Source organism: Tupaia chinensis, unplaced genomic scaffold (assembly GCF_000334495.1).
Source record: "Tupaia chinensis unplaced genomic scaffold, TupChi_1.0 Scaffold000257_1, whole genome shotgun sequence".
NCBI classification, from domain to species: Eukaryota; Metazoa; Chordata; class Mammalia; order Scandentia; family Tupaiidae; genus Tupaia; species Tupaia belangeri.
Window position 1 is genome coordinate 1,826,173 of NW_006159737.1, and position 21,891 is coordinate 1,848,063.

Here is a 21,891-nt window from a genome sequence, read left to right on the forward strand (position 1 = left end):
AACTCATGCCGGGCATGTGTGCGTGTGTGCCCAAGATCCCAAGAGGAGAATGGAGGAGAAGGGATTGTGGGTGGCCATCCCCCCTGGTGGGGGGTGATTTCTCACTTTCTCTCTGTCTGTCTCTCTGCCTTTCTGGCAAGCACACATGCCCTATAGCAAAAACCTCTCCAAAAAAAATAAATAAATAAAAATAAATTAGGCAAGATTTATCCTTAACTGAGAGGCAGAGACTTAAAAAGATCTTTTATGAACAAAGTGTAAATATGGTATTTATATTCAAGAACCTAACTCCCAGTATAGATTGTTTTAAAGACTGAAGAATGTGAGACAGCTTTTAATTTTATAAAGAAACAATAAAGGCAAACTAACAGTTTATTAAGGAAACATTTTCTAGGCAGATCATATAATTAAATTAATATTCAAAAGTATGAAAAATGAATTAGAAGGGAAGAAGTTAATAAAGTCTTAAAAATGTGCTTTGTGAAATAATCAAATCTCTTGATACTTACTTTGTAAAACCATGTAGTCATGTTTATAAAAAGCAATAGATTGTGATTTCCAACATACAGTATCTTTTTATTTTGTGTGTGCACAGTTGTTTGAAATCCATTAACTCATAGTAATCTGTTCTGTAGGTCCACCACAATGGAGTGGTATGTATGTGGGATTCATTTGATGTGCTTTAAGTGGTGCATGCCTTGGTGTGTTTATTTTCACAGAAGCTGGAGTTCATATATCCAGCCTCCAAATCTAACTTCCAGTGATATTTTCTGCCCCAAACTCAACTTAGAGCTTTGGGCATGTAGATTTTAAGATAGGAAGAGAATTTATTTCTGTGTGAGTAAGAGCATGTACTTTTTATCATTTAGATAGTTTTATGAAATTCTGTGTGTCTGTTTTTTAAAAACCTTCTGTATACAGCCTCACTGTTTTTATTACTAATTATAATTACTATTTTTAGTGATCACTTTTCACACTTGATGTGTCTTTCAATAACCTACATAAAAGAAACTGACATTTCTACATTAATTGGAGTTGGGGAACTAAACACAAACACACAGTACAGTTTTACAAATGTCTCCTCAGGGAAGTGTCATTAATCTCATGAATTTAAACTTGTTTTAAATGAATTTTTCCATTTGTTTTACCTTGATGACAGTACAAAGAGCAGTTCTGTAATGTTTCTTGAATTCTGTAATGCTATTATTTTTTTATGATTTTTTTCTTACAATTCTTGTTAATGTCTAGAGAGTTACCTACTAATACTCTTAATATTGATCTAAAACGATATTTTTAAGTATATCAGGTGTGCCATCAGGACAAGTTTTTTGTGGGATTTTTGCTGAAAGCTTCAAAAAATTTTTAAATTAGACTTCAGTAGTAAGAGCAGCTTCTGTTTGTTGTAACTTTCGTTTGATGCTTTTCACTTACTTCCTTTTTAGAAGTCTAAAAAATACTGTTGTCAATCTAATTCAAGTATTGTGTGACTCTCAGAGGTTTAAAAATTTATAAGCTACCAGACATTCTTATAGTACTGTGCAGCGTCCACGGAGCAGATACTTTTGTGCATGTAAACATAATTAACACTTTACCCTCAATTCATGTTTTGCATTTTTACCTTGGAATGTAGCATGTCTTCTGCTTACTGTCCTTTTATGCAGATATAGTATAGACTATAAAAATTGAAAGTTCTGGGACCAGCAGTTAGCATAATGGCTATGTTGCTGGACTCTCCCATGTATTCGACCGCCGTTCAAGGCCCAGACCCGGTGGCTTAAACTCATGCCAGGCACGTGTGCGTGCGTGCCCAAGATCCCAAGAGGAGAAGGGATTGCGGCGTGGCCATCCCCCCTGGGCGTGATTTCTCACTTTCTGTCTCTCTGTCTCTCTCTGTCTGGCGAGCGCACGCACCCTATAGCAAAAGCCTCTCCAAAAAAAAAAAAAAAAATTGAAAGTTGGTAATAGATGTTTTCTTCAAGAAAATACAGAAAAGTTTGCCAGCACTTTTCAAGATAATAGAACTGTTACACTGGGATTAAATGTCGTTGATAATTTATTCCCTGTAAATAAAGGCTTGTCCCTTTGAGCAATGATTTAATGTCTGTTTGAATGGGTTTTAGCTGGACCCTAGGTTATTCCATGTACTTACTGCAAGTGAAAGACTTTTAATGTTTTGTATGTGAATTGCTATTTTACAGACAAAGGATTGTGAATCCAAAAATGCAGTGAAACCACAAAAAGTGATTGTTTAAAACCTTATAAAATAGAAGAGAGTCCTTCTCCTCTTGATTTTAGCAGACAGTTGAATCATAAAAAAACCAGTCTAGACAAATAACATTGCTATTTGAAATATAAACCTAAGCTGATTGAAATGTAATTTTCTACCTGCTTGACGGATTTGATGCACTGCCTTATTCAAGAGTATTCATAGTACATATATGCCATAACCTCCTGTGCACCTTTATTACAAATGTTGTTATTAAAGGACTGCTGCTAGCAACTTTTTAAGAATCTTAGATGAATCTTAAGCTGCAACATCCAGACCTCCAGTATTCCTTGAGTGTAGATACAGGAGAATCTCAGTCTGATGGCCTGTATCAAAGTAGAGTAATTCCCTGTTTTCAGCTGCAAGCTGTTTCTAATTTGAAAAGTTCATATACCAGGAGACAGTACCTATAGGAGAATAGGCCTTTCTGTGTGTTTCATCTAATGTTTTACATTATATTGACAAACTAAAAAAGTGGAACAGAGAAAGAGGAAGAGAGAGATTTATAGCATGGTATTGCCATTCTGGAATCCTCCTGCCCAGTCTCCCAACTAGCTTGGTTTATAGGCACACATTGTCACGTGTGGCAGTGGCACCAGCATCAGACAACAGCCCAACTCTCCCTCCTTGTGCCACTGCAGTTAGGCCTGATAGTGAATTTTTATAGCAGGATTCCCATGGTTATCCCAAATGAGGGCTTTTTTCCTTCTCTGTTATCATTGTATTAATGAACATCTAAACCTATTATATGTAATAAATGTAGGTATTTATAATTAAATAGGTTAGGTAGGAATGTCAACCAACACCATATTACACTTTTGTAAGTGAATATCAGTAGTTGTTATAATAACTTTAGCTTACTTTTACAGTTTATAGAAGTTCTCAGTTAAATATGAGTTCGTATCTCCTGAGTAAGTAATTGAACATTTCAACTGAACCATCAGCCTCTCTTAATGAGGCATTGCTAGAATACTGACCATAAATAAATAAAATGTGAAAGTAATTTAGATGACAAGAGCTTACATTTTAAAAGAAAAAACATATTTGGGTTTTAGCTCAGATTATTGTGAATAATTTTGAATCAATTCTGTTATATTAATTATGTAATTTTGGATATAAATTGAATTTATTAAAAAAAACAAAATATGCTTGATTCTTTAAAGAGGGAAAATATTAATTTTTATTAAAATAAATGCATATTGATCAAATTCTTAATTTTATTGTTATGTCTTCATTGCTACATAAAATAGGAAAGCATTTCATTTTTTACTTTTTTTAAAAAATTGCTGTAGGGCCCAAGCACTCATCAGAGAGAGAGAGAAAGAGAGTGAGAATGCACCCCAGAGCAAAGGCCATACCGCAGTCTTTTCCACTCTGTTATCAGGAATTTGGCCACGCACACACCCACATGTGGCATATTTTCCAAGCCATTGGGTTCAGGACTTGAACTGTGCTATTGGCCACGTGGGACCTAGCCACCTTACTCACCACACTACTAGCTGGCACTGATACTGATTCATAAACAAAATTCTACCATTTTAACTAGTATTTTTGAAAAAACAACAGAAAACTGACTTTTAGACTAAGTAGTCCCAAATAATAGTCTAAGAGATGATCTGTGCTCAGATGTCTTGATAAAATAAATGCAAAGATGAGAGCTTTTCTTCTTGGTATTATTTCATTATTTTGTTTTTAAACATATTAGAATTGCTTTTTAAACTTTATGGTTTTGGGGGATAAAAAGCATGCTTTCTTTTTTTCTGTTTTTATTTTAGCACCACCACCTCCACCACCATCAAGGGGAGGGCCGCTGCCTCCTCCTCCCCCTCCACATAGCTCAGGCCCTCCGCCTCCTCCTGCCAGGGGAAGAGGTGCTCCTCCTCCACCGCCTTCAAGAGCCCCGACAGCTGCACCTCCACCTCCACCTCCTTCCCGGCCAAATGTAGCAGTCCCTCCACCGCCACCAAATAGGATGTACCCACCTCCACCTCCAGCCCTTCCCTCCTCAGCACCCTCAGGGCCTCCACCACCACCTCCATCTCTGTCGGTGACGGGGCCAGCGGTACCACCCCCACCGCCTCCACCTCCACCTCCACCAGGGCCACCGCCTCTCCCTGGCCTCCCTTCTGATGGGGACCATCAAGTTCCAACTCCTGCAGGAAACAAAGCGGCTCTTTTAGATCAAATCAGAGAGGGTGCTCAGCTAAAAAAAGTGGAACAGAACAGTCGACCAGTGTCCTGCTCTGGAAGGGATGCACTTTTAGACCAGATACGACAGGGTATTCAGCTGAAATCTGTAAGTAACATGTTCTTTTCATTTTAGATTGTCTGTTATTTATCTCTGACATCTGCCTTATAAATTTTAAAATAATTTATAACATCTTTGAAAAGTTTATTATTTTACTTTTTTTGTTAGTTTTTTAATCTTATGAAATTTTTTGTGTATTTTTACAAAAATCTTTACATACAATTAATGCAGAAATGTTTTATTTCAGCATTCATAATCATCTCCAGTCATGTAACTTATACTACTATACTCTATAGAACATTTTTATCCTCCTAGAAAGCCTCCTCATTTTTCTCAAAAACAATCACTGACTTGATTACCGTAGATTAGTTTGGCCTGTTCTAGAACTTCCTCTAAATTATACAAGATGTTTTCAATTTATTGTTATAGACTTTACTATTAAATAAAAGGTACTTTAATTTAAAGAAACATCTTTAATAAACTATAGAAAATTAAAAGTAGGCCTACTTAAAACTAATTGCAATCACGTTGATAAATCCAAACCAGTTTCTTTATGAAAATGACATCATATTATAAAGTTTCCAGGTTCTGAAGTTTAGATTAGCAGAGATTCAGATTCCCCAGAAGCTTGAGAATCTGATGGTGATGTCAGGTAATCGTAGATTCTTTGAACTGATTATTATAATCATTTCATCTTATTGAAACTAAACTTTTTTCTGTGAAACACCAGATTGTATCTTCAACTTACAGGCCTAAATTTCTCATTTAAAAATGTGAAAGCCAGAGACCACCAGATGGCATAATAGTTAAGTTGCTGGACTCTCATGTAGCCGACCCTGGTTCAAGTCCTGGACCCAATGGCTTAAAACTCGCCCTGGGCACATGTGAATGTGTGCTCAAAATCCTGAGAGGAGGAGAGTGAAGAAGGGATTGCAGCATGGCCATCACCCCAAGGGATGATTTATCTCTTTCTGTCTTTCTCTGTGTCTCTAGTGAGTGCACACACACACTATAGTAAAAATCTCTCTTTCTTAAAAAAATAAAATAATGAAAGCCATTCTTAGCTTTTAGGTTTTTTGTTTTTTTATTTTTTTTTTTTTTAAATAAACAGGAGACAGGTTAGATTTGGCACTGGGCTACAGTCTTACCTACAAGGTGAAAGCAAATGACAGGAGTACCTTTTAATTGAAAATATTTTATGATGTAGGGGGTTGATACAACTTTCTAGGTTTCAGAAGCTTTGCCTAGGAGTATGAAAGATAAGAAACAAAATTCATTGAATGAAAATATTTAAACATTAGATAACATGTTTTTAGTAAACATCTGATCTTTGGAATATATCTAGATCTTTTCTTGAGCTTAAGTTCAGAATGACACTTAGATTAACTTGTGAGCAACTGTCTCTGCCCCCTTGCCCCATTTAATTCAGACTAAGTTTAGATTTCTCAGGAACACTTTAGCTTTCTATTTAAGTTAACTTAAATAGTGGTTATTGGGGAAGAATTAATTCAAAAATGAGCACAGCTCAGGTGAATAGCAGATTTATAGGGTCATTTACTTTCAACTTTAACTTACAATCTGTGCTAGTTCCTAAATTCTCAAATTCTGTCTCCCATTCCTTGCCTAACTTTTTGCTTTCCATTTTCTATTTCTTTTCTTCTCTGCAACAAACGTTTGTTTCTCTCATTTATCTGTAATAAGGTGATATTTTACTTTTAATGAATAAGGTTATATTCTCTTTTCTAAATTTAAAAAGTTAGTTAAATTTTTTATTTACTCCCCTCATTGCTTCTTTTCTAGCCTATCAAGATTAGCCCATCATGGGAACCAGCAGTTAGCATAATGGCTATGTCGCTGGACTCCCATGTAGTTGACCGCGGTTCACGTCCCGGACCCGGTGGCTTAAAACTCATGCCGGGCGTGTGTGCGTGCGTGCCCAAGATCCTGAGAGGAGAATGGAGGAGAAGGGATTGCGGCGTGACCATCCCCCCTGGGGGGTGATTTCTCGCTTTCTGTCTCTATGTCTCTCTCTGGCTAGTGAGCACACGTGCCCTATAGCAAAAACCTCTCAAAAAAAACAAAAAAAAAGAGAAAAGATTCCCCCATCATCAAAAACCAAATAAATAAATAAAGCCTGCCAGTTGATCTCTTAACTTCTCTTAAAAATATTTTTCATTTTAATGTTGTAGGCCATTTTTATCCTAAATAATCAGTTTCCTTTTGGTTGGATTCAGTGTATTATCATAGAGTGCTTAATCAGTAAATTATTAGCATAATCTGAGTCCATAATCATTAAAAAAATTTTTTAAAATTCTCTAGCTTTGTTTCTTTAAATTGTCTGTATAAATCATCAATTTATTCTGCAATGACTATGACTGACATAAAGCCACAGATTTACTTGAAAGAACCAGCAGAAAGTATTATAAGTATTCATTTAAATATATTTTAAATTTCATGTCTGTAATACCTCAAATGGCACTTTTTCCAAGTTTAAGTACGCAGAAATGTTTGATGACGGTGTGTGTTTCTACTTCTGTTTATCAGATTGTTTAAGATAGTTTGAATATCCTGACTCCTTTTATATTTCCTTGAGAGTCTCATGCATAAATACAAATATTTGTATATACTTTATATATGAATATATATATATTTAAACTTATATAATTATTTAGTACAGTTATGCTGTTTTATCTCTAATTATACCAATATTATACCTTTACATGGTAAGTCTAGGAACAAAATTCACAGTACGTGTTCATAAAACCAGTTTCTCATCTTAGTTGAAGTGTATTTAGAGCAGTACTTTCTTAAGTGTATTTGGTTTTTTGAACATGTATAGACTTCTTGTACTCTTTCTCTTTCAGTATGAACGGTAGAAGCAAGGATACTCTTTAATTTTTTTCATTCTGAGAAATTAGGCTTTAAAGAGAATCTTTGGGGTCTCTTGTTTTGTTTTTGTTTGTTTTTTGTTTGTTTGATTTTAAAAGTGTAAAGCTCATAGAGAACATAAATCCCCACAGTTGCTCTTAGATGTCATCATAAGTGTGCTTTTCACCTAACAACTCTAGAAATCTAACTATTACTCTAGGTTTACAAAATGGTGTTCCTTGATGGTAGTTTTAAAGCTTCATAATCTAAGGCTTTGTGTGCTGGAATGAATAGAGGTCATGTAGCTGCAAAGGTATTACTCAGGAAAGGATTTAATTGTTGCTTTACACCTTTGTATTATATTTGTACCTCATGTGATCCAGTTACAGTAAAATACAGATTCTATAATTTTTCATAGCAAATAACTTTTCTTTAAGGAAATCCGTTGAAAGCTTTCAAAATGTACCTGTCTTGGGACCAGCAGTTGACGTAATGACTGTCATGGGACTTGCATGTAGTCGACCACAGTTCGAGTCCCGGACCCAGTGGCTTAAACTCACACCGGGCACGTGTGTGTGTGTGTGTGTGCCCAAGATCCCGAGAGGAGAATGGAAAAGAAGGGATTGTGGCGTGGCCATCCCCCCCGGGGGGTGACTTCTCGCTTTCTGTCTCTCTGTCTCTCTGTCTTTCTGGCGAGTGCATGTGCCCTATAGCAAACAAACAAACAAACAAAAAAAAACTCTCCCAAAACAAAAGCATACCTGCCTCATAAGGCAACTATATATCCCTAATGGAAGTACTTTCACATGCTCTAAACTACACTCAGGGGGGAAAAAAAATAGCTATCATTTTGGAAATATATTGATATATTGATCGCTTATATATTTCAAAGGCAAGAAAAATTCTTTGCATGACTTGTTTAAAGCAACATTTTGCTTCTTCTTAATTTAGTTAACCCTGGGCTAATTTGCTTTCTTTCTTTCTAATTTTCTTTTAAGATGAGGTGATTCTAAGGATTTTTTTTTTTTAATTCACAGAGGGTACATGCACTCACTAGAGAAAGAAAAGGAGAAAGCACCTCCCAGTGGGGTTGTGATCATGCTGTAACCCTTTGTCTTCACCTTCTCCATCCTGTCAAGATTGTGGCCATGCATGCATGTCCACCTGGCCTATTTTTCATGTAATAGTGGCCACTATTCAAACTGTGGTTGGCCTTGTGGGCTTCTGTTCCCAATGTACTCTGTTTATCTACTGTGCAATGGGGCCAACCTTAATAAAGACTTCACTGAATTTTTCTGTTATTTTGAGGTGTCGGATGGCCAAGAGTCCACACCACCAACGTCTGCACCCACATCAGGAATTGTGGGTGCATTAATGGAAGTGATGCAGAAAAGGAGCAAAGCCATTCATTCTTCAGGTGTGTGTATGCGTAAGAATATATATTTAATAAATCTGGGTGTTTGAAGGTTTATTTTTTCTTTACATGTCTTTGATTGCTTTATCTCTGCTAGTAGAGAAACTTCACTGATGTGGGCTCTTGTTTGTTTGTTTGTTTGTTTTTTAAGTTGTTTGTTTAAGTTGTTGCCTCTGTGGCTGGTCTAGCTAAAATTTAATAGTTTCCAGGACACCATAGCTATAAGTTAGAAGAATAACTTTTGGAAAATGACAATTTTATTACCTGTACTGGAAAATACTAACAGTGTCTAAACAAGGCTTGAGATTTCTCAATCTCATTCCTATGAAATTTGTGAAGTTTCCACTGTTTCTGGAGTTTGCTAAAAAACAGTAATTTCTTAAAGCTTTGGTGGTGGTGGTTGTTATTTTATTAAAAAAGAAAATACTTGAATAAACCACTGCCTAATTTATTCTTAAGTGGTTATATTCAACCATATAACCAAATACTGGTTTTTAAAAAGGTTAGGAATATGAGTTTTGCTGACTCATATTCCTGGTTGAGGGTTCCTAAAAAGCTTCTCCAGCATGATGTAGTAGAATCAGATCTTTATTCTTATTAGAGCTAGTATTTCATCACTGTGAACCTCAGTTTTCTTACTTGTTACATGGAGAGAATTCACAAATATATGATTGATGTGAGAAATAAATAAAATAATATGTAACCAGCAAATTGCCTAGTACATAGTAGTTGGTCAATAAATGTTATTTTCCGTTTTTGTGTGTTAATAGCAACAAGAAAAAAGTGGTTAGAAACTGATTATATTATTGACTGATGAATTGGAAGTGAGATTTGAAAGAAAGAGTGAAGGATGACATAAAGATTTTAAACTGAGCAACCAGAAGAATGAAATTTTCTTTTTTTTAAAAGAGGGATTTTGCTATAGGGCACTGTGTGTGCTCACTAGAGAGACAGAGACAGAAAGAGAGAAATCACCCCCCAAGGGAGATGACCACGCCTCAGTCCTTTCTCCTCCATTCTCCTCTCAGGATTTTGGGCACACATACACACGTGCCCGGGGTGAGTTTTAAGCTGCTGGATCCAGAACTTGAACTTCAGTCAGAGTCCAGCGACATAACCATTATGCCATCAGTTGGTCTCAAAAATGGAATTTTCTTAACAGGGAGCAGAAAACCTTAAGAGAAGCAAGTTTGAGAGGAAAGAACGAGAGTTTGATTTTTATATATTAGACTTAAGATACCTATTAAAAAGTCAAATGGGGGTGTTGAGTAGGCATCGTGTAATAAGTGGAATTCATGGGAGAGCTAAATGCCAGTAGGATGTACAGAGATCCATGTTACTTAAAGTTATGGAACTTGATGAGATAAACAAGGAAGTAGACATAGATGCAGAAGAGAAGGTCTAATAAGGTCTTGGGGCTAGAAAATGCAGTCTCTAGAAGCCCGATGAAGAAAATGTTTGAAGGAGGAAAGGTTGGTCATCTAGGTCACATACTTTTGATAGGTTTAAAATGATAGGGAGCAGTATTGTGGACCCAGGAGAGAATAGATAGGGTAAAAATAGTCTAGGTATTAGGACCACCTACTTAGACTCTTTTATGGTTTCCTATTAACAAGGTTACTACCTATCACTGAAATTATGGCTGCAATTAGAAGTGAAACAATATGTCGATTGTATTTTAGACAACTTTTTCTAAAGATAGTCACCTTTGGGGCTTTTGTTCTCCTAGATTTTTTTGTTCATATTTTTATTTACCTTTTTTGAACACATTTATCTGTTTATATTGTCCTCATCAGCAAGTGGCCTTATTTTTCTCTTGAAAAACCTGACTTTGACCTGTTTTGGTACCTTGTGCTAAAAAGTTAACTAAACTCCTTTTCGAGACATAGCAATTGAAATTGATAATAAAAGATGTAATTATTAAAAAACTTGATTATAAAAGATGTGATTACTTAAATTGGTAATTGTTTATAGAGCTTTTTCTGTAAAATGACCTGAGTCATTTTTATGACCAAAGTAGATGTCAGGTAACATTTAGCAGTAATTTGACATCAATAATAAATCTCCGTTCATTTATGCATCTGTCGCCACACCACTCATGATAACCTAAAAACGGGAAAAATGGCTTGTCCCTTAGTGTAAAAGACTCATCCCTCAGTTTATCACTGAGTGAATCCAGTGACTGGCATATTTAAGAACATTATAGAATTGACCAAAGCATGGAGAACTTTCGAGCCTTGTGGCAGAAGTTTGGAATGGCAAAATTTAAGAATTCTTAGCATTAGATTGTTTAACATAAATTCAGATGACTAACCACAGTGAAATTCAGCCTGAATTGGAAAAGAAAAAAATGACTTCAGATAATGGAAAATGCTCAAGAAGGACCTTGATAGCTACTAATGTCAAAGCGATAAAAGGTGTTCTCTGGGTGAGTTTATGCCACAAACGCACGTTCACACACACACACACGCACATACACACATCCAGCCTCAGCCATCCAGGAACATGAGTGGAAACCTTAGACCTTCCCACGTAACTTCAGCACCACAGAGCAGTGTTACTCTGCACCACTGTGGCTGGCCTAAGGTCAGCATTTTGAGGGACAGGGAGGAAGCCCTCTTCTTAGAAACAGTGAATTAAAGGAGACCGCATCAATAGTTGTGAGTAGGGGGAGAAAATACTGGTCAAGTTGTGTAGCGTCTGGTAGAGTGAGGTGACATCAGATTTTATTTAAATAGCAGTGGTCAGCCATAGGAGAACTTGAAGGAGAGAACAGCATAATATTCTTAAACTTAAAATTTAGGGACCAGCAGATGGCAAAATGGTGATGTCGCTGGACTCCCACGTAGTTCACTATGGTCCAATCCTGGACCCAGCGACTTAAAACTCACACCAGACACATGTGCTTGTGTGCCTAAAACCCCAAGAGGAGAGTGGACGAAAAGGGATTTTTAGCCTGGCCATCTCCCCTAGAGGGGTGATTTCTTGCTTTGCCCTATAGCAGAAATCTCTCTTTAAAAAAAAAAGAAAATCATTGCATTTGTTTTGAGGCATATGAACTATAGAGTTATAATAATTCATGCAAGATTTGATGTTGTTTAAGAGTAGCATAGGAAGTTTTAAAAAGGAATATAACTGATGATCAGATGGTGAAAACAGAGGAATTCTGATTTCTAGGTTTTGAGCCTAATCATTTGAGCACATGGTAATGCTGTTGACAGAACAGACTAGGGTGGAGGGGGGAGAGCAAGTTGGAGGAGGAGATAAAACTTCAGAAATTTTGAGTTTAATAATCTGTGTGAAGAATGTAAGAAGACAATTAGATTCATAGTAAGTGAGCCTGAAATTCAGAAGGCCAACCCATGTGGGATTTTACACATTTAGAAACAAGTGGAAATCTATCAACATAGAGAGGAAAGGACTAGAACCAAATCTTTTGCCTCTTACTCTAATCTTCAGCTCATTAGCACACTCCAGGCATATTTTATTAGATTCATTTTAAACTACTTTGGTAATAATTAGACTTCTGGAGTTAAATGGCTTGTGTTAGGAGTGAAATAATAGGAAAATATCACACAAGAATTGTGTAATGTCATTTTATTTATACATGTGTTTTCATTGTTTTCTTGATGAATTTTTTTCTAGATGAAGATGAAGATGAAGACGATGAAGAAGATTTTGAGGATGATGATGAATGGGAAGACTGATCTATATATTATATATATATATTTTTAAGGTGAAATACTAAACACTACTTTCTGTCTATGGATTCTGTAAAATTATCATGTAAATGTTCTACCAATTTGCTGTATATTTTTGTTGCCTTTTTTGCTTTTTTTTTATTAATCTGTGCAATACCTCATTTAATCTGTAAAGGTTTGTCATAATCCTTCTACAAAGCTACTCCCTGTTACTGTGTGCAAGTTTACACCAGAATGCTCACTTGATTTGTGAATAATTTTCATTCCATCAACAAGGGAGTTTAAATATTATATGTGAGACTGACAAAAACCTTAATGTAATTTAGTTATAATGCCAGAAGGAAAACACTATTTTCATACCCTACTTTTTCTGTACCTAAATTTTCTTATTAAAATCTAGTATAGCACTACATTCTTTTTTAAGTGATGCAAACCTTAGTTCCTTTAGCCCCTTCATTTTGAATACAATGCTACATATGAATGTTGGAGCTGATGCATTGCACAGTTCTGTAGACATCACTACACTGATAAAGTTTCTCGAATTTTAGCAATATGCTCTACATAAAATCACTACAGAGATCCTAGTGGAGAGACTCCGTAACACACCTCGAACCGCAGTATTGCCCTCGTTGGTGCAGCAGTGGTGTTTGCAGGCTGAACCAGAAGGGCCTTTACATGCCTGTACTTGACAGAGGTTATCTTTATGCTATAGCAAATATGCCAGGTTCTTTCTGACAAAAAAAAATTTTAAATTATATTTGGTATTCTGAAACAAAATTTTTAAGTTGGAGTTTGAGGGGTAATTTCATTCTGCATGATCTGAAGGGCCTTATATATTATGGCTGCTCAAATATTTGGTAAAAATGCTGTACAAGTTTAGAACTTTATTAAAATGGTGTTGAATTTAACATTTTTATTTTGCAGCCATAAAACTGATCTACTTGGTAGAGGTATTATGCACTGTAATACTGAACCTAGTAACATGCTATATATTTTTATCTGGATAATTTCTCAAGGTTTCTGTCAAATATCACATGAAAGTTATATTTTTCTTACAAGATTGGTCCCAGTGTCAAATTTCTTGAGACATAACCAAATGATAGATTTTCAAAAAATAAAACTTTACAACCTGCACATTTGTTATGCATACTAAATGGTGTGTTAAAATTAGGGTTTCCTTGCCTCTCTACAAAACACTAATCTGCCTAAAGGTGGTTTTTCATATTCATAGTGCTAATTATCATTCCACCCTACTTTAAATTTTAGGTAGAAAATTATCTGATTTAAATACAGGCATATTTTTCTCACATTGAGTCATATGCAGAATGTAGTTCCAAATGTATTTCATTACTATAGTCACAATATCCAACTAAAAATTATGCTATCTAGAATTGTACCGACCAAAATCTAGTATTGGCATGATCTTGACAGGCTGGACCTGCAAGATGTGGCTTGAATTTTAACCAGTTATTACATAATCTCTAGTGATCATACATCTAGTTATCATAAGAAATAATTTAAAGGGTTTTGTTGCTGAAAGCAGTAAGTGGTGCAGTAAAATAGTTAAGTTATTCAAAGATTGTTACCTTCCTTGCAAGAATAATTTAAGCACATGGGAAAGATTCTAGACTTTTTGTTTCTTGCAAAAACAGTGCCCTCTGCTGCTAGACATCATTTTCTGCTTACTGTCGTTTTTATTGTGGCTTGAGCTCAGTGAGTGGTGTGGATGAGGCTGGACAACTACTAACCAATAAAATTAGGAATTTGTGCAAACGGTAAATAGAACATTACAAGTATTCGGAATAACGTTAAACATTTTCCTTTTGACTTTATTAAAAAAAAATTTTTTAATTTCCCAGAAATGTCTTCAGGTTAATGACAGCTTAAGATCTCAACTTTTGGCTAAGAAATTGAAGATTTTTGAGCAAACTTTGTCATGGTAAATATTCAGGAGCCGCTCTGAACTGAGCATATCAATTCTTTAAGTTGAAAACACAATTTTAAACATGTAAGATTAGTACATAACTTGCCAAAGGTACTTGAGTTTGCTCTTTTTAAAGAAAAAAGAATTTTTCTTGTTGCACAAAGTCTAAATTCCTATTGGTTGAAGCACAGCAGCTGTGGAGTTCAGGCCAGTCATAAAGACTGAATCTGCTTTCTGAAGTAAGATGTGAGGTTGCATGTTTCAGTCCTCCACTGTCTTGCACTGTGGTCAGCACTGTACCTGTGCATTGTCTGAAAGCCTCCCACATATACTCCAGCTAAATGATTGTCTGGTAGCCTTCGCAATTTACAAACTAGCATGAGGCTTTTTATATCTAAATGCTACGTGATAGGCAATTGCAGCTAGCCACATATTCTGTGTATGAGATTCATAAAGACTTTCAATCATTCATTTCCATTTATCAACTGAAATTTGTTTAGTATGTGAATTTTTTTGGAAATGTATAGTGAATAGGATGTTGCACTGGTGGCAATTCATCATGGAGCATAATAAAATTAATTTGGCCCAAATAGTATAAACACTGTGTTTTTATTTCTTTGCTATTAAGAGGTTAAGTTCAAACATTCAGACTGTAGCATATGGCAAAGGGTATGCAGCAATGAATGGTAGCAGTTGAAGTTTCAAGCAGACTGCGTGCCCTGAGGGTTAGCATGTGCCATTAAATAAACATGGTGAGCAAGAAGAATGTTACACCCTGTTCTGTTGGGAAACATGGCAGCCGCTCAGCAGCTCCCTTGGAAGCTACTTCTGTGGCATACAGAGCATTCTCACTGCAAGGTCAGACAGTTTGGAGCTCTGTCACTTACCAAAAATGTGGAAGTTTTCTAAATTAAAACGGTACTGGAGTTTACTGGTAGTTTCAGTAAATGCTGAATATAGGAGTTTGCATGGGACAGAAATAAACGATATCAAAGATGGTGCTCATTTTACACAGGAAGCTCAGTTTTTGATAAATAGAATTTTCTGTTTCAATGACCCTGGCACAAGTGGGTGTCTGAAGGTTAAACTGAATTACGGAATCCAGAGCGTAGGATGCTACAGAATGCCTTTTAAGAGTGTTAGCCAAATTTAACAAACATTTAACATTTCAAGAATAGTATGTTCTATTAAAAAGTTGTTTCTGTTGTACAAACTTGAACACTGAAAGATTCATTAAATAAACTTTTAAAAGGACTTTTTCAAGAGAAATGTGCCTCAGAATTGTTCCTGTCACATCATATTTATCTAATCAATGCAGAGATTCCTGAAATGACTTTGCTTTAGGAATGGAGGTTTTAAAGGACAAGCGTAGAGATAAGACCTATTTATAGTACAGTAGAACATCCCGTCTGGAAAAGTCAGGAGCTTTTACCTTGTACATTTATTGACACCGTCACCTCTCACCCCCAGAACAGAACTCTCTCATAATTTTGCCGTCATTTACTCATGGGTTTCTTTTAAAAATACTTTGTTTTTCAGGGAAGCCACTGGGAACAGGTATAGGAAAGTATCTGTTAGGAATAGGATGGGGATATACTTTACAGCTCTGCTATGACCACCTTTTCTTTTCTATGTTATTCTGGAATCCTCCATTACCATGAAGAATTCTACTGAAAAATTTGTCTTTGTAATAAAACATGTTTGGATGTACCTGCCATAGTTTTTTGTTTTGTTTTGTTTTGTTTTAAATACATACATTGTGCCAACCAGTGGCGTGGCAGTTGAGCTGGTTGCCAACTGCATGGTTTGAGTCCCAGACCCAGTGCCTTAAAAAATACCCCAGGTGCATGTGTGAGTGTGTCCAAAATTCCCAGAGGTGGGTGAAATGGAGGAGGATTGTGGCATCATCATTCCCCATAGAGAGGGCGCTTTCTCACTATCTCGTCCTCTCTCGGCCAGCAAATTAAATAAAATGAATGCATCATGACTGTATTAACTGTTGATACAGTGTTAATTTCACACAAGTCTAGAGTAAATCTAAACTGGTCTTATACCACTCTTAAGACTGACAAGTTAGAATATGAATAGCACACAGATAATTATTTCGAGTCAAGTATAACACCACTATATTTAAGCAGCTATTAATAACTAAAGTAGTAGACATTAAGACACTGCAATGGAGTAAGGTGGATATACACTTACATCTGGAGATCACTGAGTTATATCAGGACAGTCATGTGGACACCATTTCACAGGTGAGGGTGCTCATATTCAGAATGGTTTGGGACTTGCCTGAGGTCAGAAGGATAATATTTGAAGCCAGATCCTACTACTACTTGCTCTTTCCATTCCAGGTACTCTTTTACATGTACAGAGTGTTGTGTCCTTTTTTTCTTTTTCTATTTTATCTTAAAAATAAACTGCAGGTTTAGTTCATTTGGGGAAGAAGATGACCACAAATTTCATGCTTGCTTTCTCACAAATCTGAGTGTTGATAGAAGCCTCTACCATCCTGTGCCCATTTCTGCCTAGTCAAGCTGTTTTGCTTTGAGGAGCCAGCCTCTGACTCTGAAGCATGTGATTATATTTTGACACAGTGATGGTGGTCACCCTACATTGCCCAAGCATTTGGTCATCACAGGGTACTTCTGTCATTTTGTCCTGAGTTGAAATGAGGTTGAGTTTCAAATCAAAATCCAAATTACCTTAGATTCTTAGGGTTATAAGTATTGTTTTTACTTAGATGTGAGTATTTGGTGTATATACTCTTACAGTCAACCTGTCTTATAGAAAATTAGTTTAAGAATATATTAATTTTTCCAAATAATTTTCAGTCAACAACTGAACTGTCACTTAAAGACCTGGAGTTCTTCCAAGGAGTACAAGGACAGACAACACTTTAAATCCAATTTCCTGGTTTTATTATTGGTAAGAGAGGAGATTCTAATTTAATGGAATACTCTTCATCCTCATTGGAAAAGACGCAGGAAAGTAAATTATCTAGTGTCTGTGGTGTTGAAAGAAACAAGTAAAAGGGAAAGACATTAACATGTCCAGTTAACTATAGGGAAACAAAGCCATTCATTCTCAATTCTGTAATTATCTATAGGTAGGCAAGTATAATTTAGCCCCTTAAATCAGTTTTTAGACTGAAAAACAAATAACTTCTATTTGTTGTTGTTTTGGTTTTTATTTGTTTTTATACTAGAATGGGAATCTAAGAACAGAAAGGAGAATTTGTGCTTGTAAGCATAATTTTTTAAAGACTAGAAGTTGGGAGACTGCCCAGTGAGTAAAATTTTAAAAATGTATCTGGACTTTGAAGGATGAAAAACAAATAGGAACTAATAAAACAGTGTATTTGGTTTTGTTTATTGAACAAAGATGTAAATGTAAAAATTCCACTTATATTACAAGCAAAGGCTTAATCTATACTAGACTATTCATATGTAAGTTTTCCCTTTTTTTTTTTTTTTTTTTTTTTAATTTTGACCAAAGTGAGAGACACACACACGGAGGGAGACGGAAAGTGAGAAAGCCAGCCACCAGGTCCAGGACTCGAACCGTAGTCAGCCATGTAGGAGTATCCAGCACCCTAACCACCACGCCACCTGCTGGCCCAAGTTAATAGACTTCTGATCATCTTATCTGTGGGTATTTGCCAGAGATTATGATGTTTTGTTTTGTTTTATTTTGTTTTGTTTTGAGAGATTTTCGATATAGGGCACGTGCGCTCACCAGACAGACAGAGACATTAGAGACAGAAAGCAAGAAATTACCCCTCAGGGGGGATGGTCACGCTGGAATCCCTTCTCCTCCATTCTCCTTTCGGGATCTTGGGCACGCACGCACATGCACCCGGCGTGAGTTTTAAGCCACCGGGTCCGGGACGCGAACCGCGGTTGACTACGTGGTAGTCCAGCGACATAGCCATTACGCTAACTGCTGGTTCCCATGATGTGGTTTTTGTTAACAGTTCACTAATTATGTGAATCTATTTCTATAAGCATAGTTCTAGAATTTCAGCCATTTTCTTTCCAAACCACCTGTAAATGGAGCACCTTATAATTCTGTTTTGGTGGCTTTGCTTTGTTCATGGTTGCTGTCTAGAGATGTCTAGGACGACAGGCAGATTCTATGCCAAGTGGTCACTTTAGATCTGCTCCCATGCCCAGAAGTTTTCCAGCCAGTGTGCCTGGGTCAGCCTGACATTGTTGGCCGGTTAATCTGTATTCAGAGAGAGAAAAGTCTGTAGCACCTGAGCCTCTGTAGCATCCTTCTTTTCACTTTAGCACTTCCATCATTGTTTTCCCAGGACTATATATGTGTATATATAGTTTAATTGGAATCACTGGCTTTTTCATAACTGTTTTCTGACTAAACTTCATTAAGCCTGTTATCATTCCAACAATTTAGGAAAAACAAATTGTGCACTTGTACAGGAAAAAAAAAATGTTTCTCTTCCCACTGCATACTTAACTGTAGTGTTATCTTTGTATCATGTTCTTGGTTTGTGATGTATGATAAGTTAGGATTGTAGTGATGACCCCGCATGTGAACCACTTGACATTAAATAATCCTTGGGTTATCTTTTAACTTGTGAAAAATGATGCTACATTTTCCCGTTGATTAGATTTACAAAATTGAAGACAGGCATGGGTGTTGTAAAAATAGAAGGAAAAATTTTTGGAGAGTTTTGCTCAGAAAACTTTTGGTATACAAGTTTCTTAAATATTAGTGGGAACTGGTGGATGTCCCCAAGAAGGAACAGGGACATAAGAAAGTGTTTTACCATATTCCTGAGTCTTCGAATATTCCCGAACATCTGCTTTGTTTTCAGAGCCTTTTGATGAATGCACTTGAATACAGGTGTTAAACTATCTTAACACACACAATACTGAAGTAACTATTATTGCTGTAAGTTGGAAGTAGACCCCAGAATAAAGCAAATCTCTCATTACATGTACTAAAATATCTTTAAGATCACAGTAATAAAACTTAGGGGAACCAGCAGATGGCATAGCAGTTATATCACTGAACTCCCACATGTGTCCCAGACCTGGTAGTTTGAAAATCACTCTGGGTAAGTGTGCATGTGAGCCCAAGATCCTGGGAGGAGAATGCAAAAGGAATTGGAGTCCATGTCTCCTGGGGGTCGATTTCTCACTTTTCTTCTCATTGTCTCTTTCTCTTTGTCTCTTTGGCAAGCGCTCATACCCTAAAGCAAAAAAACTCTAAAAAGAAAAGCTTAGGGACCAGCAGTTAGCGTAATGGCTATGTCGCTGGACTCCCACATAGTCGACCACGATTCGAGTCCCGGACCTGGTGACTTAAACTCACGCCGGGCGCATGTGCGTGCGTGCCCAAGATCCTGAGAGGAGAATGGAGAAGAAGGAATTGCGGCGTGGCCATCCCCCCTGGGGGATGCTTTCTATGTCTCTGTCTCTGTCTGGTGAGCATACGCGCCCTATAGCAAAAACCTCTTCAAAAAAAAAAAAAGAGAAAAGCAAACTTAATTGACCTCATAGTGCTTAGACACATTGAGAAATCAGGCTATTTTGTTGTTCTGCCAGTACCTTAAGTAGGTTTTTATAGTTTATTAAATTGCCTTGACACAGGTTTAGAATACAAGGTATGAATCATGACCATGAAAGAATAGTAAAAAGAAATGAAATGGTGAAGAAATAGAAAGCAAGAAAAATGTTGACACTGAATATTGAAGACACACAGGTGTTATGTACCAATGGCTGAGACTACTTCCAAACTTACATAAAAACATGAAGCCTATTCCTGCAGGTCACTTCAGATGCCCATCTTGGAGCTACTTTATGTTTAAGTTACCTTTGTATTATGCTTGGTATATATAGGGTACCAGCAGTTAGCGTAATGGTTATGTCGCTGGACTCCCATGTAGTCGACCGGGGTTCGCGTCCCAGACCCGGTGGCTTAAAACTCATGCCGGGCGCGTGTGCGTGCGTGCCCAAGAGCCCGAGAGGAGAATGGAGGAGAAGGGATTGCGGTGTGGCCATCCCCCCTGGGGGGTGATTTCTCGCTTTCTGTCTCTCTGTCTGTCTCTGTCTGTCTGGTGAGCGCATGCACCCTATAGCGAAAAAAACCTCTCAAAAAAGAAAAGAAAAGAAAAGGTATATATAGAGCCACCTGACTTGTGGGAATTAAAAACAACTTACCAAGTACAAAGAGGAGAAATTAGAGGGACCAGCAGATAGCGTAATGGTTATGTTGCTGGACTCTCACATAGTCGACCATAGTTTTGAGTCCCAGAACGGGCAGCTTAAAAAAATCGCACCAGGTGCATGTGCATGTATGTCCAAAATCCTGAAAGGAGAAGGGATTACGGCATGGCCATTCCCCTTGGGGGATGATTTCTCACTTTCTGTCTCTGTCTTTCTCTTTCTCTGGTGAATGCAAGCATCCTATAGCAAAATTCTCTTTAAAAATTTTTTATTTTAAAAAAAGAAATTAGAGCATGAGTTCTGTGATGGACTCTATTAAAAGTAGAGAAGTAACTTTAAAAGCAATAATCTTGGGAAACGTGCATGACTACACTCATCATCTGCTATCACAAGAAGATTTTGGTAAAACAATAAGGAAGAGATTGATATTTGTAATTATTGCCCATGTGATTAGCAATGATGAGTTCAGTGGTGAAAACTTAATGCTAGTTGAAGATTTGGTAGCTACAGACTGTTTTGTGCTTAGTTGTTAATAACAAATTGCTCTATAATTCTAAATATAGCAAGTTAAATCGTTACTGTAATATAGAAAACACATGCATGTCCTTTCATTGTTTGGTCAGAGTGAAATCAGCGTTTCTTGATGGCTGTCTATTCTCTTATATTGAGAAAGGGAACCATGAGGCGTGGAGTTTTGGATGTGCACTGATTTTTATGTTGAACATGATGCTATTCCTAGAAATGTAAGTGCAGGAGGCATTTTAAAGACATATTTCTTCTAGGACAGCTGGCCTGAAGAAATGTGCACCTTGACGTATTAACTGACTTACCAGAGTCGTTCTGGCTAAGTGTTCTGGAGGAGCAGAAATAATGCAATGTAAAACTGAAAATGTAGGGGAGAAAAAAAACGTATTGGGTCATCATAAAATTCATGACGTAATTTTCTGTTTTTCCTATGCAAAAATGCATTATGACTTTTCCGACCACCCAATATTTTCCCAAGTGTTGGATTCCGACACCTGAATTCCCAAAGGCACTTTTTTTATCACAGCATTTTCTCAAAAGATAAAAACAACTACACAAGGTTGAACAGGAAACCAAAAGATTTTAAAGAATGAGGATTGCTTCTCAGTCTCCAGTTAATGCTTTTTTTGAAAGCATCCACTTCTTAAATTTCTCTCTAGTTTTACTTTTTCAGTGAACGTTGTGTTAATATCCATTCTGCTTATTAGTTTTAGAAATTATCCAATTTTTTTGTGTTTTTTATGGTGCTTGC

General features: G+C 36.6%; 1 protein-coding gene across 1 annotated transcript in view; it reads left to right on the top strand.

Annotated features, from left to right (window-relative positions):
* The window catches only part of WASL (WASP like actin nucleation promoting factor), a 32,236-nt gene extending 17,988 nt beyond the window's left edge, over window positions 1-14,248 (top strand). The window contains exons 9-11 of the mRNA XM_006149198.3: window positions 4,042-4,562; window positions 8,691-8,799; window positions 12,442-14,248. Coding sequence (XP_006149260.1) covers window positions 4,042-4,562; window positions 8,691-8,799; window positions 12,442-12,503 — 692 coding nt within the window. The 3' untranslated portion in view covers window positions 12,504-14,248. The remainder of the gene's footprint in view (window positions 1-4,041; window positions 4,563-8,690; window positions 8,800-12,441) is intronic.
* Window positions 14,249-21,891: the final 7,643 nt, after the last annotated feature.